The 12,746-nt window shown below is 45.5% G+C and overlaps 1 protein-coding gene and 1 pseudogene across 1 annotated transcript; both read right to left on the bottom strand.

Moving 5' to 3' along the window:
* Positions 1-620: 620 nt before the first annotated feature.
* On the bottom strand, positions 621-5,333 carry LOC117006390 (annotated as a pseudogene).
* A 2,200-nt stretch (positions 5,334-7,533) lies between these two features.
* On the bottom strand, positions 7,534-11,839 carry LOC117006388 (gasdermin-A-like). Its single transcript, XM_033078798.2, has 8 exons — positions 11,617-11,839; positions 11,265-11,460; positions 10,089-10,254; positions 9,923-10,016; positions 9,033-9,208; positions 8,688-8,838; positions 7,905-7,978; positions 7,534-7,770 (listed from the first exon to the last, which is right to left on the bottom strand). The coding sequence occupies exons 1-8, from the start codon at positions 11,822-11,824 to the stop codon at positions 7,534-7,536; spliced, it is 1,302 nt and encodes a 433-aa protein (XP_032934689.1). The 5' UTR covers positions 11,825-11,839.
* Positions 11,840-12,746: the final 907 nt, after the last annotated feature.

Genomic DNA, 12,746 nt, shown 5'->3' with positions numbered 1-12,746 from the left:
CTCTGGCTGTTACCAGTAGCTTGTCAGGAGCTGTTCCAAGCTGTGAGGTCACTCAGCATATTTACATCCTCATTAGCAGTCTTCCACTCCTACAAATTTAATGTTGTTTGCGTGACGCTTCCTTTTTAGTCATTGTGCAGAGTCTGTTATAGGGGCTGTGGGAAACTGGGACTTCTACAGATGTAGGAGATGTAAGTCCATTACTGAAAATCTCCCAGAGAAAACAGGACAGGAAGGTGTCCCTGCCTATGGCAGTAGGTGGGAGTGAACGGGCTTTAAGTCTCTTCATCCCAAACCATTTCATCATTGCATGATTGAACTGTATAGAGCCAGGTATTGCTGCTGTTCATTGACAGATGGAGAAATGGATTCAGGAGGGGATATTGGCAGGAAATTCCTGCCTGAGGCTTGGAGCAACCAGGGGTAGTGGAAGGTGTCCTTGCCCATGGCAGGGGCTGAAAGTGGATGAGTTATAAGGTGCCTTCCAACCCGAGCCATTCCATGTTTCCTGGATACATTGCCTTGCTTGTATGACATCAAAAACCATCCATGTGAAGATTCCAGGACTCAAGTGCACATTTTTATTTGAATACTTGACATTTATTAGTGTCTTTCAGGATACTTTACAAAGGAGTAATCAAAACTTTCATTGTAAATTTTAGAGTATTCTCTAGACAAGGCTGCTGTGACCACATCAAGGGCCCTTATTTCTTGTGCAGTTTCAATCCTGATTCTCTTGGATTTGCCATGGGACCGAAAAGACATGAAAATAAGAAATTGCCCTTTAAAACACCCAAATGCTTAGCAAGAACGTGCTATTTATTTAAAAAGTGATAATGGGGGTATTTGTAGTGTTGCTCTGAAGTGCTGCTGGTGTCTGTCAAGCAACTCAGAGAGATGGGACCAGGGAGGTTTCAGTGAAACCTCTGGGATTTCCCCACCTTTGTGGCACCAGCAGTTCATGGAGTCCCTGCTGAAGCTCAGAAAGACCAGGGTAAGTGAAGCACGGCTCATGTTTTCCTGTGCATTTCCCCTTTTCCTTTGTATTTCTCCTTTTCCTTTGCATTTCCCTCTCTTCCCATTCCCTTTATCATTCCCTTTCCCATTTAATAATTGCAGAAGCAGCATTTTGAGGGAAGCAGGATTACACCACGCACTGGTGGCAGGCCTGAGATTCTTTGAGCTTGTGGATTCCCCTGTTACACCTCAGTATTCTTGGGGAGACAGACAGACAAATCCACATTGATATCCATCCTATCATAGCATCAAGAATTAATTATCCAGCCCTCAATTTGCTTTTCCCAGCCAAAGCAGCATTAGCAAGTATGATATTGGGAGAGAAACGTGCTTGGTCATCAGAGATTTTCTGGTGCTTTTACAGAGGGTTTCCCTGGGCAGGGCCTGGTGTGTCCTAGTTGGAGCCGCTCAGGAGTTTGAGGGCGTACAGGGCCACAAACAGGGCTGCCACGGCCTCGAAGGGTTGATCCAAAGAAACAGCTGATCCATCTTCCTGGAGCTGCACTCCACTCAGCTCTACCAGTTCCATAGTTAACATCTGTTCCTCCTTGTGTGGGAAGGAGAGCAGCCTGGCATCCACTTGGAAATTACACATCTTATCCTCCAGGTCATGTTCCAGGAGGTTTTCAACCTTCATAGCAACAACAAAGAAAGGGAAAATCATGATTTTAACCAGTTGTCAAATTGTGACATCACTATGGAGATGGTGCTAGAATTAAAATAGTCTGTGCCCCCTTGAAAGGAGCCAAGTGTGATGTGTGTTCTCACCAGTTTCAGCTGTTGGGACAGAATCTTCCTTTCCAAGGATTCCAGCAGCAGCAGCAGCTGATCATCCATTAGCTCTGCAGAAATAAACTGTGTTTGGATCCCAAACCTCACCCCAAGGTTGGTAATGGGATGGGACTGGTGAGCAGGAAGGGAGAGAGTAAAGAGGAGGGGAAGGGTGATCATTTATCTTAAAAAGTGCCCATTTGGATGGAAGTGCTTTTGATGTTTGAATGGAACTGATTTGTGCAGTCTCACTGTGAGAGTGATCTGGCTGTTACTCACAGAATCATGGAATATGGAGTTGGAAGGGACCTACAAGGATAACTGAAGTCCAGCTCCTGTCCCTGCACAGGACAACGGCAACAATCCCAGTTTGTGCCTGGGACAGTTGTCCAAAGACTGCTGGAGCTCTGTCAGCCTTGGGGCTGTGACCATTCCCTGGGGAGCGTGTTCAGTGCCTGAGCACCCTCTGGGATGAGAAGCTTTCCCTGATATCCAATCTAACCCTCCCAGACACAGCTCCAGCCATGTGCTTGGGTCGTGTCTCTGGTGAGCAGAGCAGAGATTGGAGCTGGTCCTTGGGCAGAAGCTGTGACCACACTTTGAGGGAGCAGGGAGCCCTGTGTGGGTGTGGAGGGGATTTCTGTTCTCTCCCCTCTATGGGACATGGATGTAGATTGCACTTGAGGAGGAGGAGGAGGGAGAGAGTAAGGGAGGAGGGAATGGCAGGACTGGGGGTGATCCCTGCCTTGATTTTCCTCCTGAAGTCCCAAAGCCTCACCATGCAAAGCATCAAGGATGTAGATGATTCCTTCAGCCAGCTTAATGAGGCAATCTCTTGCAGAATGCTGTAAGATGCAGAACAGGTCTTTTAAGTCTGGGCTCTCAGTTTTCAGCTCATAACCATCCTTTTGCTCAGGAATATCTTCCATCTGTGGGAAAATGGGAAAGAAATGTCAGGATCTATGGACAGAGACTGCAGCTTGTCCAGTACATCAAGATGTGCTGAGAGAGGGAATTTTGGATGGACAGTTGTGGCACAGGACAGGTGAGTCATGGGGCAAGAGGTGTGGTCTTGGATCTGTCTGTATTTATAAATTTTGGGAGTAAGAAAATCTTCACTTACTTTCTGGTTGAGCTCTTGAAGGAGGTTCTTGTCTCTCATGGCAGCTTTGATGGTGTTGAAGACAATGAGCAGGCGGTCAGGAGACAAGCTGGAGAAAATTTGACAGCGGTATTCCACTTCTCCAACCACTTCTTCTAATTTTCCCATTGATTCATCTGCAAACCAGAGTGAGACCAAATCTGTCACTTGAGTTCTAGGAGTTCATTAGCAGCTCTAAAACCATAGTTTGAAACATTTGTATGAGTTTTTATAAGAGATCTGGGATTTGGGCAGTTGTGATGTCTCTGGGAACAGGCAAATGCATCAGTCGAGTTGATTTGTTTTACACTGAGAGATTAAATCTTACCCAGAGCAGGTAGAAGTTGTGCAAGTGGAAGCAGTAAAATACATTACTTACCACAAGTTCCATATATTACAATTTCCTCAGAGTATAGTAGGAAATAGTCCAGATCTGAAAGAGGATAAAAGGCACAGTTTTCTATACCAGCCTTTCCAGATTCCTCACTGGCTCTTCTGAGCATGAAAGGAAAAGAAACACCAAAACTTTGCTCTGTGTGCCATTTATCACCCGGAGCTCTGCAGCTCCTGAAATGTAGATCTGAGATTTCCTTCTTTCCTTTCCTTATTTGCCCCCCAACCATAGTGTATCTTGGCCTCTCTGCCACCACTTCTTTGCACACAAGCTGATGGTCGCTCAGGGGCCAAGTGATACTTCCTAAAATGTTCTTCCTCTTCTGCACTGTTTCTGGAGAGGAGGAATTGCTCATTCCTGGAAGTTACTTACGCCATGCTCCATCTCTAATGTGTAGAGGGATGGTTCTGAATGCCAGAGTGCAGCCCTTGGGTATGACTATGGTTTGTTTGTCCTCCGTGGTGCTCTGGTGAAAGCAAACAACCGGTTAGAGCATGTTGGTGCAGGTTTTGGGGAAGGAAGGAGATAGAAGCCAAACCTTTGCAAAGAGTGTGGCATAAAATTTGGCCTTGAAACCCCCGTCTGCCTTGGTGGATTCCTTGTAGACAGTCTCCTCTGAGGCTACAAGGTTTTCAGTGACCAGGTATAGCTTGATGTTTGTTCTCTGGAGTTGGCGGATGAATGAATGATCCATGTTGATTTTTCTATTAGAAAAAAAATTAGGCATGGTTTAGAGCACAAGGATCAGCTGAGGCAGTTGGGGGTGATAACTCTGCAGAAGAGGAGGAGGCTCAGTAGGGACCTTGTCACTGTATTCCATGTCTAACCTGACCTAATTAGGAGAAATTCATGGCTTAACGTCTTAGTCTTGGTTTTAGGCTGTTGAAAACCCATTGTGAACCTGGCATGGGTTGGAGGAGGGTGATGGGGAGTGTATGTGCTCCCTTTGTCATTCCTTACCTTTCTTTTGTCAGTTTCTGCAGTGATTCCTGTGGTACACTCTTGTTATGTGTCTTGATATCAATCTCCTTGGAGAAGGAGGCACCTCCTTGCAGGTCTCCACTTGCAGGGTCACATGAAATACTGAGACCTCCATCAGCTTGGTCTTTGCTGATTTTTGTGAGAGTAAATTGGCTGGAATCTTGAAGGAGGGGCTCTGAAATAATTCCATGTGTTAATCTTAAACAGGATTACAGAGACTCAGTACAGTAAGTGCATCATACATAAGAAAGCTGATGCTGTTCAGCCACAAATCGTTCAAAAATGTTATCTATGATATTTAATAAATTCCTATTGATAAATGTGGGCTTTACCTGTGCTTTCACCATCTTCTGCAGGCAGCAGCACATCATGCAGTGTGAACCCTGTCCGCTGGTAGTAAGGAGCTGGGTGGAATATGGTTTTTGATTTTCTCTTTCTTATCAGTAGATAGAGAGGCCTGAAGTGCTCATTGCCTGAAATACTCTCGACAGGGACGAATTCTTCACGTGGATTCGTTTGATTTACGATGAATTTGGTGAGTTTTTTAAACATTCTGCTGTAGCTGAGGTTTTGAAGCAAAGCCAAGCCGAGTTGGGAAAGAGGAAACACAAGCTAAGGCAAATTACTTGTCATAATTGGAGGACATTGTACAAAAGCGTGACTTTAGGATTTTAAAATAATGACTCAAAATCCCCCTCATTGTCCAAGGACACAAATTTCCCATGGCTGAAACAGAGTGTTGGGAGAGGAAGCAGCAGGAGCTGTGGGTTGTTTTTCCTTGTCCTCCTTTCCTGGAGAGCCCCAGTTATGGTGCGGAGAGAACAGAGCTGGCACAGTCAGAGGATGCTGATTTTAGGGGCAAATGTCCACCGGAATAGAGAGAAAACATTCCAGCCCAACCTCCTTTTGGTCTGCAATGGAGAGCTGGTGTTTGAGGGCCAGAAAAAATCCCTGTTTGTTTTCTGACACAGCTTGTTTTTATCAAATGTTTCACTTTCACTTTTCTGATGTTTTATGGAATACAGCTGAGGAGAGAAATCAGACAATCCAGACGGGTTTTGGTAAACTGGTTTTACCTGTTGGGAAGGGCCCTTAAGGCTCATCCCATTGCCCTCCCTGCTGTGGTCAGGTACAGCTTGCAGTCTCCCAGGCTGCTCCAAGCCCTGCACAACCTGGTTATAGACACTTCTACAGATGGGGCAGCCACAGCATCTCTGGACAATGTGTTCTGGGGCCTCAGCACCCTCAGAAGGAGGTATTCTTCCCCAAATCCCGTCTAAGCCTGCCCTCTTTCAGTTTAAATCATTCCAAAGACAAATAGCCTTCTCCAAGTGAAGAAGAAAAATCAAACAGGAACACTGACAGAGAGCTCCCACCCCCCCTGTCCCATACCCAAAGCTCTGGGATAATGCACTTGCCTGTTTGTGGGGCGCTGGGTGTGCAGAGCAGACCACGGAGCTGCTGAGGTGATGTGGGCTCTGGAGAGCAGCAGGACTGGGGAGAAGTTCTCTGGCTTCCCTTCTGCTCAGAGGTGGAAGTGTTTATGAAATACAGGAGCTTCCCCAGTCACACAGGAAGCTCTCACCACCAGAAACCCACAGCAAAGAGCAAATTGATTTCTCTTACCTTGCTGACAGAGGCTCCCCGAAGCAGCTCCTGGTCAGGGGCAGTGTTAGACCTGATCCTTGCTGGAAGATCTCTGGCTGTTGCAAGCAGCTTGTCAGGAGATATTACCAGCTGTGAGGTCACTTCAGCATATTTACATCCTCGTTACCAGTCTTCTACTTCCACCAATTGTCTGTTACTTGAGTGACACTTCCTTTTTAGTGATTGAGCAGAGTTTGCTATAGGGGCTGTGGGAAACTGGGACTTCTACAGATGTAGGAGATGTAAGTCCGTTGCTGGAAATTTCCCAGACCAGACAGGACAGGAAGGTGTCCCTGCCTTTGGCACTAGATGGGAGTGGACGGGCTTTAAGTCTCTTCAACCCAAATCATTCCATCATTGCATGATTGAACTGTATAGAGCCAGGTATTACTGCTGTTCTTTGACAGATGGAGAAACAGACTCAGGAGGGGATATTGGCAGGAAATTCTTCTCTGTGAGGCTGGTCAGGCCCTGGAACTGGTTATCCAGAGAAAATTTGCCTGTCCCTGGACGCGTTGGATGGGCCTTGGAGCAACCAGGGATAGTGGAAGGTGTCCCTGCCCATGGCAGGGGCTGGAAGTGGATGAGTCGTAAGGTGCCTTCCAACCTGAGCCATTCCATGTTTCCTGGATACAACACCTTGCTTGTATGACATCAAAAACCATCCATGTGAAGATTCCAGGAGTCAAGTGCGTGTTTTTACAGGAATACTTGAATTTTATTAGTGTCTCTAAGAATACTTTACAAATGAGAAATGAAAACTTTCACACTTAATTTTAGAAAATTCTGTAGACAAGACTGCTGTGTCCACAGCAAAGGTCCTTATTTCTGGTAGAGTTTCAATCCTGAGTTTGTTGGATGTGCCATGGGGCCAAAAACATACAAAAATAAGAAATTACCGTTTGAAAACACCAAATTAATTAGCTTGATTCTGCTCTTTATTTATAAAGTGATAATGAGAGTCTTTGTAGTGTTGATCTGAAGTGCTTCCCCATGTCCCTCAAGCAACTCAGGGAGATGGACCAGGGAGGTTTCAGTGAAACCTCAGGGATTTCCCCACCTTCCTGACACTGGCAGTTCACGGAGTCCCTGCTGAAGCCCAGAGAACCAGGGTAAGTGACTCACTGCTCTTGTTTTCCTTTGGTTTTCATTTTCTTTGCATTTCCCCCTTTCCTTTGCATTTCCCCTTTTCCTTTGCATTTCCACTTTTCCTTTGAATTTCCCCTGCCCTTCCCATTCCCTTTATCCTTCCCTTCTCCATTTATTGATTGCAGAAGCAGCAGCAGCATTTTGAGGGAAGCAGAATTACTTGAAGCACTGCTGGCAGGCCTGGGATTCATTGAACTTGTAGATTTTCCTGTTGCACCTTGGTAATCTTGGGGAGACAGACAGACAGACAAATCCACATTGATATCCAGCCTATGATAGCATCAAGAATTAATTTTCCCGCCTTAAATTTGCTTATGTGAGCCTAAGCAGCCTTGAGCATTAGCAACAATCATATTGGGAGAGAAAGGTGGTTGGTCAGCAGAAATTTCTTGATACTTTGCAGAGGGTTTACCTGGGCAGGGCCTGGTGTGTCCTACTTGGAGCCACTCAGGAGCTTGAGGGCATACAGAGCTACAAACAGGGCTGCCACGGCCTTGAAGGGTTGATCCAAAGAAACAGCTGATCCATCTTCCTGGAGCTGCACTCCACTCAGCTCCACCAGTTCCATTGTTAACATCTGATCGTCCTTGTGTGGGAAGGAGAGCAGCCTGGCATCCACGTGGAAATTGCACATCTTATCCACCAGGTCATGTTTCAGTAGCTGTGCAACCTTTGAACAATAATGAAAAAGCAACATCATGATTTGAATCAGTTGTAAAATTGTGACATCACTATGGAGATGTTGCTAGAATTAAAATAGTCTGTGCCCCCTTGAAAGGAGCCAAGTGTGATGTGTGTTCTCACCAGGTTCAGCTGTTGGGACAGAATCTTCCTCTCCAAGGATTCCAGCAGCAGCAGCAGCTGATCATCCATTAACTCTGCAGAAATAAACTGGGTTTGGATCCCAAACCTCACCCCAAGGTTGGTAATGGGATGGGACTGGTGAGCAGGAAGGGAGAGAGTAAAGAGGAGGGGAAGGGTGAACATTTCTTGTAAAAAGTGCCCATTTGGTTGGAAGTTCTTTGGATGTTTGAATGGAAATGATTTTTGCAGCCACACTGCGAGAGTAATCTGGCTGTTACTCACAGAATCATGGAATATGGAGTTGGAAGGGACCTACAAGAATAATTGAAGTCCAGCTGCTGTCCCTGCACAGGACAATGCCAACAATCCCAGTTTGTGGCTGAGACAGTTGTCCAAAGACTGCTGGAGCTCTGTCAGCCTTGGGGCTGTGACCATTCCCTGGGGAATGTGTTCAGTTCCTGAGCACCTTTGGGATAAGAAGCTTTCCCTGATATCCAATCTAACCCTCCCAGACACAGCTCCAGCCATGTGCCTGGGTCGTGTCTCTGGTGAGCAGAGCAGAGATTGGAGCTGGTCCTTGGGCAGAAGCTGTGACCACACTTTGAAGGAGCAGGGAGCCCTGTGTGGGTGTGGAGGGGATTTCTGTCCTCTCCCCTCTATGGGACATGGATGTAGATTGCACTTGAGGAGGAGGAGGAGGAGTGAGAGAGGAAGAGAGGAGGGAATGACAGGACTGGGAGTCATCCCTGCCTTGATTTTCCTTCTAAAGTCCCAAAGCCTCACCATGCAAAGCATCAAGGATGTAGGTGATTCCTTCAGCCAGCTGAAGGAAACGGTCTCTTTCAGAATGCTCTAAGGTGCTGAACAGATCTTTTAAATCTGGGCTCTCAGTTTTCAGCTCATACTCATCATTTAGCTCAGTAATATCTTCCATCTGTGGGAACAAGAAAGAGAATTGTCAGGATCTGACGGCACAGGTTGCTGCTTGTGCAGTACAGGAAGATGTGCTGAGAGAGGGAATTTTGGATGGACAGTTGTGGCACAGAACAGGTGAGTCATAGAGCAAGAGGTGTGGCCCTGGATGTGTCTGTATTTATAAATTTTGTGAGTAAGGAAAGCTTCACTTACTTTCTGTCTGAGCTCTTGAAGGAGGTTCTTGTCTCTCATGACAGCTTTGATGGTGTTGAAGACAATGAGCAGGCGGTCAGGAGACAACTTGGTGAAAATTTGACAGCGGTATTCCTCTTCGCTCAGCACTTTTAATTCTCCAGTTGATTCATCTACAGTGCAGACTGAAACCAAATCTGTCACTTGAGTTCTAGGAGTTGGCTGGGAGCTCTAATCTCAGAGTTTGAAACACTTTTGCGATTGGTTTTGAACCAATCTGGGATTTGGGCAGTTGTAATGTCTCAGGGTTGAGGCAAATCACTCCTAGTCATTTGTTTTATGTTGGGAGATTCCATCTTAGCCAAAGCAGGTAAAAGTTCTGCAAGTGAAAGCTCTAAAACACGTTACTTATGCTCACCTTCAGTTTCGCTTCTCGCTTGGTATTCCATATGATCCACTTCTGAAAGAGAATAAAAAAGACAGTTTATGGTGTTGTATACCAGCCTTCTCAGTGGTGGTCACCCACCCTCTATTATCCTTGTCTCTCTTCTTCTGAAAAAGAAAAGAAAAAGGCAGTGAAAAGAGCAAAGAAAAGAGAAAAGAAAGAAACCAAACTCTGCTCTCTGTGTTCTTTATGAATGGGAATTCTGTAGCTCCTGAAATACAGATCTGAAGCCTCATTCTTTCATTTCTCTACTGACCCCTAATCAAATAGCATCTTTCCTCTGTAGCTCTTTGACCTTGCATGGGTTATCTGACCTCCCCCAGCTGATTTCTGTCCCTCACACTTTCTCATCTCCTTGCACACCAGCTGAGGGCAGAGCAGGGTTGAGTGATACTTCCTAACATGTTCTTCCTCTTCTGCACTGTTTCTGGAGAGGAGGAATTGGTCATTTCTGGAAGTTACTTACCCCATTCTCCATCTTCAATATATATTGGGATGGTCCTGAAGGCCAGAGTGCAGCCCTTAGGTACGACTATGGTTTGGTTCTTCTCTCTGTTGCCCTGGTGAAAGAAAATAACCAGCTAGAACACGTTGGTACAGGTGTTGGGGAAGGAAGGAGAGAGAAGCCAAACCTTTGCAGAGAATGTGGCGTAAAATTTGGCCATGAAGCCCCCGTCTGCCTTGGTGGATTCCTTGTAGACAGTCTCCTCTGAGGCTTCGAGGATTTCAGTGACCATGTATAGATTGATATCTGTTCTCTGGAGTTGTCGGATGAAGGAATGATCCATGTTGATTTTCCTGAGAAAGAAGAAGGTTAGGAAGGTGTCTGGAGCACTAAGAGGAGCTGAAACATCTGAGGGGATGTGTTGGTTTTCCATGGCCTGGTGTTTGGTAGCAGGGAGCCACAGAGGTGGCTTCTGTGAGAGGCTGCCAGAAACTTTCACCATGTCTGGCAAAGCCAATCCTTGATGACTCTGAAGATGGACATGGTGCTGGCCAAGGCTGGGCCAATTAAAGATGTTGGTAACACCTCTGTGATAACATACTTCAGAAGAAAATTAAAACAGGTCTCCTCTAGTTCAGGACTCCACCTCATGGAGGGCTGGGAAAGTGAGCCACACCACAGCAGTTTTGGGAGGATTGTTGACTGTGGGAAGGACTCCTGATGCAGCACTTTTGGAGGGTGAGATTTGGAACTTCACTGGAGCAGTTCATGGAGAACTGTCTCCAATTGGAAGGGATCCCACAACTTAGCAGGGGAAGGACTCCTCTTCTTGAGCAGCAGAAGAAAACCTCAAGTGACAATCTGACGCAAAAACTCCATGCTCTTTACCTGGCAGTGGTGGTGGGAAGGATGAAGAAGCTGGGGGACAAAAAGGTATTTTTAAAGGCTTAGTTCAGTTCTCATTGTCCTTCTCTGATTTTGTTAGTAATAAACTCACTTTGTAGCTCTAAGCTGAGCCTGGTTTGGTCTTTGAGTATTTACTCAAGGCTCTTATTTCAACTCATGAGTCCTTCGTACAAATTTTCTCTCTCTTCTGACCAGCTGTAGCAAGGGAGAGAGAGTGAGGGACTTTAGTCAGTGCCTGGCATTTGACCAGGGTCAAACCACATCTGGGATAAGCCTATAGAAGAGGAGGGACGGGGGGAACTTGTCACTGCATTCCCTGTCTAACCTGGCCTAGTTAGAGGAAATTCATGCACCAAGGTCTTAATCTTGGTTTTAGACTTTTGAAATCCTGTTGTTAACCCGGCATGGTCTGGAGGGGGATGACTTGAGTGTGTGTGCTCCCTTTCTCATTCCTTACCATTTTTTTGTCAATGCCTCCAGTGACTGCTGTGGTAACTTCTTCTTCTGTGGCTTGACAGAAAATGCCTTGGACATGGAAGCACCTCCTTTCAGATCTACACTCGCAGGGTCAAATGAAATGCTGAGACCTCCATCAGCTTGGTCTGTGCTGGTTTTTGTGAGAGTAAATTGGGTAGAATCTTGAAGGAGAGACTCTGAAATAATTCCATATGTTGTCTTGAGCAGGATTACACAGACTCAGCACAGTAAGTAAATCACACACAGGAAAGCTGGTACTGTTTAGCAACAAATGGTTCAAAAATATTATATATAGTGTTTCATAAATTCATATTGATAAATTTGGGCTTTACCTATGCTTTCACCATCTTCTCCAGGCAACAGCACATCCTGCAGTGTGAATCCTGTCCGCTGGTAGTAGGGAGCTGGGTGGAACATGGTTTTTGATTTTCTCTTCTTTTTCAATAGACAGAGTGGCCTGAAATCCTCATTATCTGCGATGCTCTCAACAGGGACCAGGTCCATTTCATTTGCGATGTCTTTGGTGAGCTTTTTAAACATTCTGCTGTGGCGGAGGTTTTCAAGCAAAGCCAAGGGAATTTTTGCCTTGGGAAAGAGGCAACACAAATTAAGCCAAATTGCTTGAAATAATAGCACAAAATCACAGAATGCACTAGTTTGGAAAAGGCTTTGGAGATCATCTATTCCAGTCTGTGTCCTAACACTTCCTCATCTACTGAACCATGGCGCTGAGTGCCACGTCCTCTCTTTTTTAAAAAACATCCAGAGATGATTACTCCAGCACCTCTCTGGTGATGGAGATGATTCCAGTGACCAATCACTCATTCAGTGAAGAATTTTTTCCTGATGTCTATGCTAAACTTCCTCTTGTGTAGCTTAAGCAGGATGCTTAAACAAAGTTTTACTTTAATTATTAAGAAATTTTCAAAGTAATGACCGCTACTACCCAGGGACAGAAGTTTCACAGGGTTGTTACAGGGAGTGTTTGGAGAGGAAGAAGGAGGAGCTGTGGTTGTTTGGTCTCATCCTCCTTTACTGGTGAGCTCCAGGTATGGTGCAGAGAGAACATGGCACACTCTGAGGATTCTCATTTTAGGGGCAAATGTCCACTGGAATAGAGAGAAATCAGCCCAGTCCAACTCCTTGGGCAGACTGAGTTGGTCTGCATGGGAGAGCTGGTGTTTGAGGGGCAGAAAGAAATCCTTTTTTGTTTTCTGCTTGTTTTTATGAAAAATTTCAGTTTTGCACCCTCACACAGAGGAATTTCTTCCCAATATCTCATCTAACCCTACTTTCTTTCCATTTGAATAATTTCAAAGACAAAGAACTTTGTGCACTCAATGTTAATAGTGCATTTGGGCTATTTTAATTTAAAGTCTGCAAGAAGAGAGGAAAACTGAAGAAGAGCACTGACAGAGAGAGCTCCACCAACCCTCCCCATACCCAACACTCTGGGATAATG

This window comes from Catharus ustulatus, chromosome 23 (assembly GCF_009819885.2).
Source record: "Catharus ustulatus isolate bCatUst1 chromosome 23, bCatUst1.pri.v2, whole genome shotgun sequence".
In the NCBI taxonomy this organism is placed as follows: Eukaryota; Metazoa; Chordata; class Aves; order Passeriformes; family Turdidae; genus Catharus; species Catharus ustulatus.
The sequence above is the reverse complement of the archived record's forward strand: the minus strand, read 5'-3'. Positions and strand labels throughout refer to the sequence as shown.

What these genes read in the sequence shown, in the direction of transcription:
- LOC117006388 (XM_033078798.2), bottom strand. Translation starts at nt 11,824, where the DNA reads ATGTTTAAAAAGCTCACCAAAGACATCGCAAATGAAATGGACCTGGTC. An exon ending in GAGGCATTGACAAAAAAATG is followed by an intron (nt 10,255 to 11,264) that starts GTAAGGAATGAG and finishes CTTCTTTCTCAG; the next exon opens with GAAAATCAACATGGATCATT. An exon ending in TGTCCCAACAGCTGAACCTG is followed by an intron (nt 7,771 to 7,904) that starts GTGAGAACACAC and finishes TATTGTTCAAAG; the next exon opens with GTTGCACAGCTACTGAAACA.